The following is a 1,557-nucleotide window of genomic DNA, read 5'->3' as shown; positions in this document are numbered from 1 at the left end:
TTCTAAGTGTCATTAAAGTAAGAAAAGAAAACAGCTATATTCCACCACAAGGGCTAAGAGTAAACGCACTGTATTTAGAGAAAAGAACGTAGTATCGTAAAAGTCATAAAGTAATAGTAACGAGCATCGATCCACACCTACCAGAGACGTTACCACCACCACAACAAGGATCTACATCAATACAAGGTAAGTGGATTTAATATTTCAAGTTATAAGATCGGTTAATAAACTAAAATTTAATCTAATAATAATATCAAGTAGTAGTGTAATTATTATCTGAATTGGAATTTATGGGCTATTGAGCCGGGTACGCACCTACTCTCTCACTACTCACTCCCCACTTAGCCCCCGTTCACTTTTCTTTAAAATTTAGTTCATTTTTATTCTACTACAATAGAATACACCAAGGTATTCGATTATTGAAATACACTATAACCCAGATTTAAGATAGTACTATCTTATCGTGAGTATACTACAAGATTGAAGATGATAATAATAAACATAATATACTATTATACTCATTAGTTATTACTTTTCAAGTTTTTCTTCGGCCTTTGTGTTTGCTAATTTTTTGAATTTTCTCATTAGAGAAATCGATAATGGCATAGGTAGTTTTATTTGATATTTTTTCTATTTTCAATACTTGTAATGGAAGCAAAAAAGAAGTCAAAAAGTGTAACTTATGAGCAAAAACAATTGTTGATTGATTTTGTTCATAAGCATCCAAAGTTAAACTCTAAAAAGTTTGGACCTTCTTTTACTATGAAGGATTCACAGTTGTTGTGGCAAAACATGACAAGTACGCTGAACCAAACAATTGGACCGAAAAAAAATTGGATTGAATGGAGAAAGGTAATAATAAAATCAATAATTGTATATTAACTCCCAGTTATTTACAAAAAAGTAAAAAAATATTATTTTATGTTGAGTGTTTTCAATATTTAAATTCGGCTGCAAAACAAAAAGTTCCTTCCAAATTTCATTACAACAAGACTGGTGGAGGTGAAAAACAGGACGAAGACTGCATTGACCAAGCTGACGAACAACTGTTAGATATTTTAGGGCATACTGCTATTCACAGTCACGAAACTGTCACTGAACGTACTTGTAGAGTTTCATTTTTAAGTGATAACGATATAGTTACAAATATATCAGATATAGAGGAGATGATTCCACTGAATATGCCTACAGAAGAAGAAGAAGATGATAGTAATTTAGGTTTCATTATTGTTTCTGTAGATTCAAATAACATTGATGAGCCAGATGGTACTGAAAAAGCAATGTAAATATTTATATTTATTATTATTTGTACGTAGATTACTGTTGTTTTAACCCTTCAGCGCCTCACATAACCATGGGGTTTCGTCAATTGCGCCGAATTTGGGACACTACCTGTGAAGTATACATCTATTGCGCCGGTATAAAAAAGGTATACATCTATTGGGCTGGTATGAAAAACGTTATTTATTTATTTATTTATAATATATAAACGCCAAACGGCAATTTTTAATTAACAGATTAAGTTTAAATTAATAGATATAACAAAAATATAATAAT

General features: G+C 30.8%; 1 protein-coding gene across 1 annotated transcript; it reads left to right on the top strand.

Annotated features, from left to right (window-relative positions):
• Positions 1–648: 648 nt before the first annotated feature.
• Positions 649–1,286, top strand: LOC111035513. Its single transcript, XM_022317155.1, has 2 exons — positions 649–852; positions 930–1,286. The coding sequence occupies exons 1-2, from the start codon at positions 649–651 to the stop codon at positions 1,284–1,286; spliced, it is 561 nt and encodes a 186-aa protein (XP_022172847.1).
• Positions 1,287–1,557: the final 271 nt, after the last annotated feature.

This window comes from Myzus persicae, unplaced genomic scaffold, assembly GCF_001856785.1.
Source record: "Myzus persicae strain clone G006 unplaced genomic scaffold, MPER_G0061.0, whole genome shotgun sequence".
NCBI classification, from domain to species: domain Eukaryota; kingdom Metazoa; phylum Arthropoda; class Insecta; order Hemiptera; family Aphididae; genus Myzus; species Myzus persicae.
This window is presented reverse-complemented; position numbering and strand designations above follow the sequence as displayed.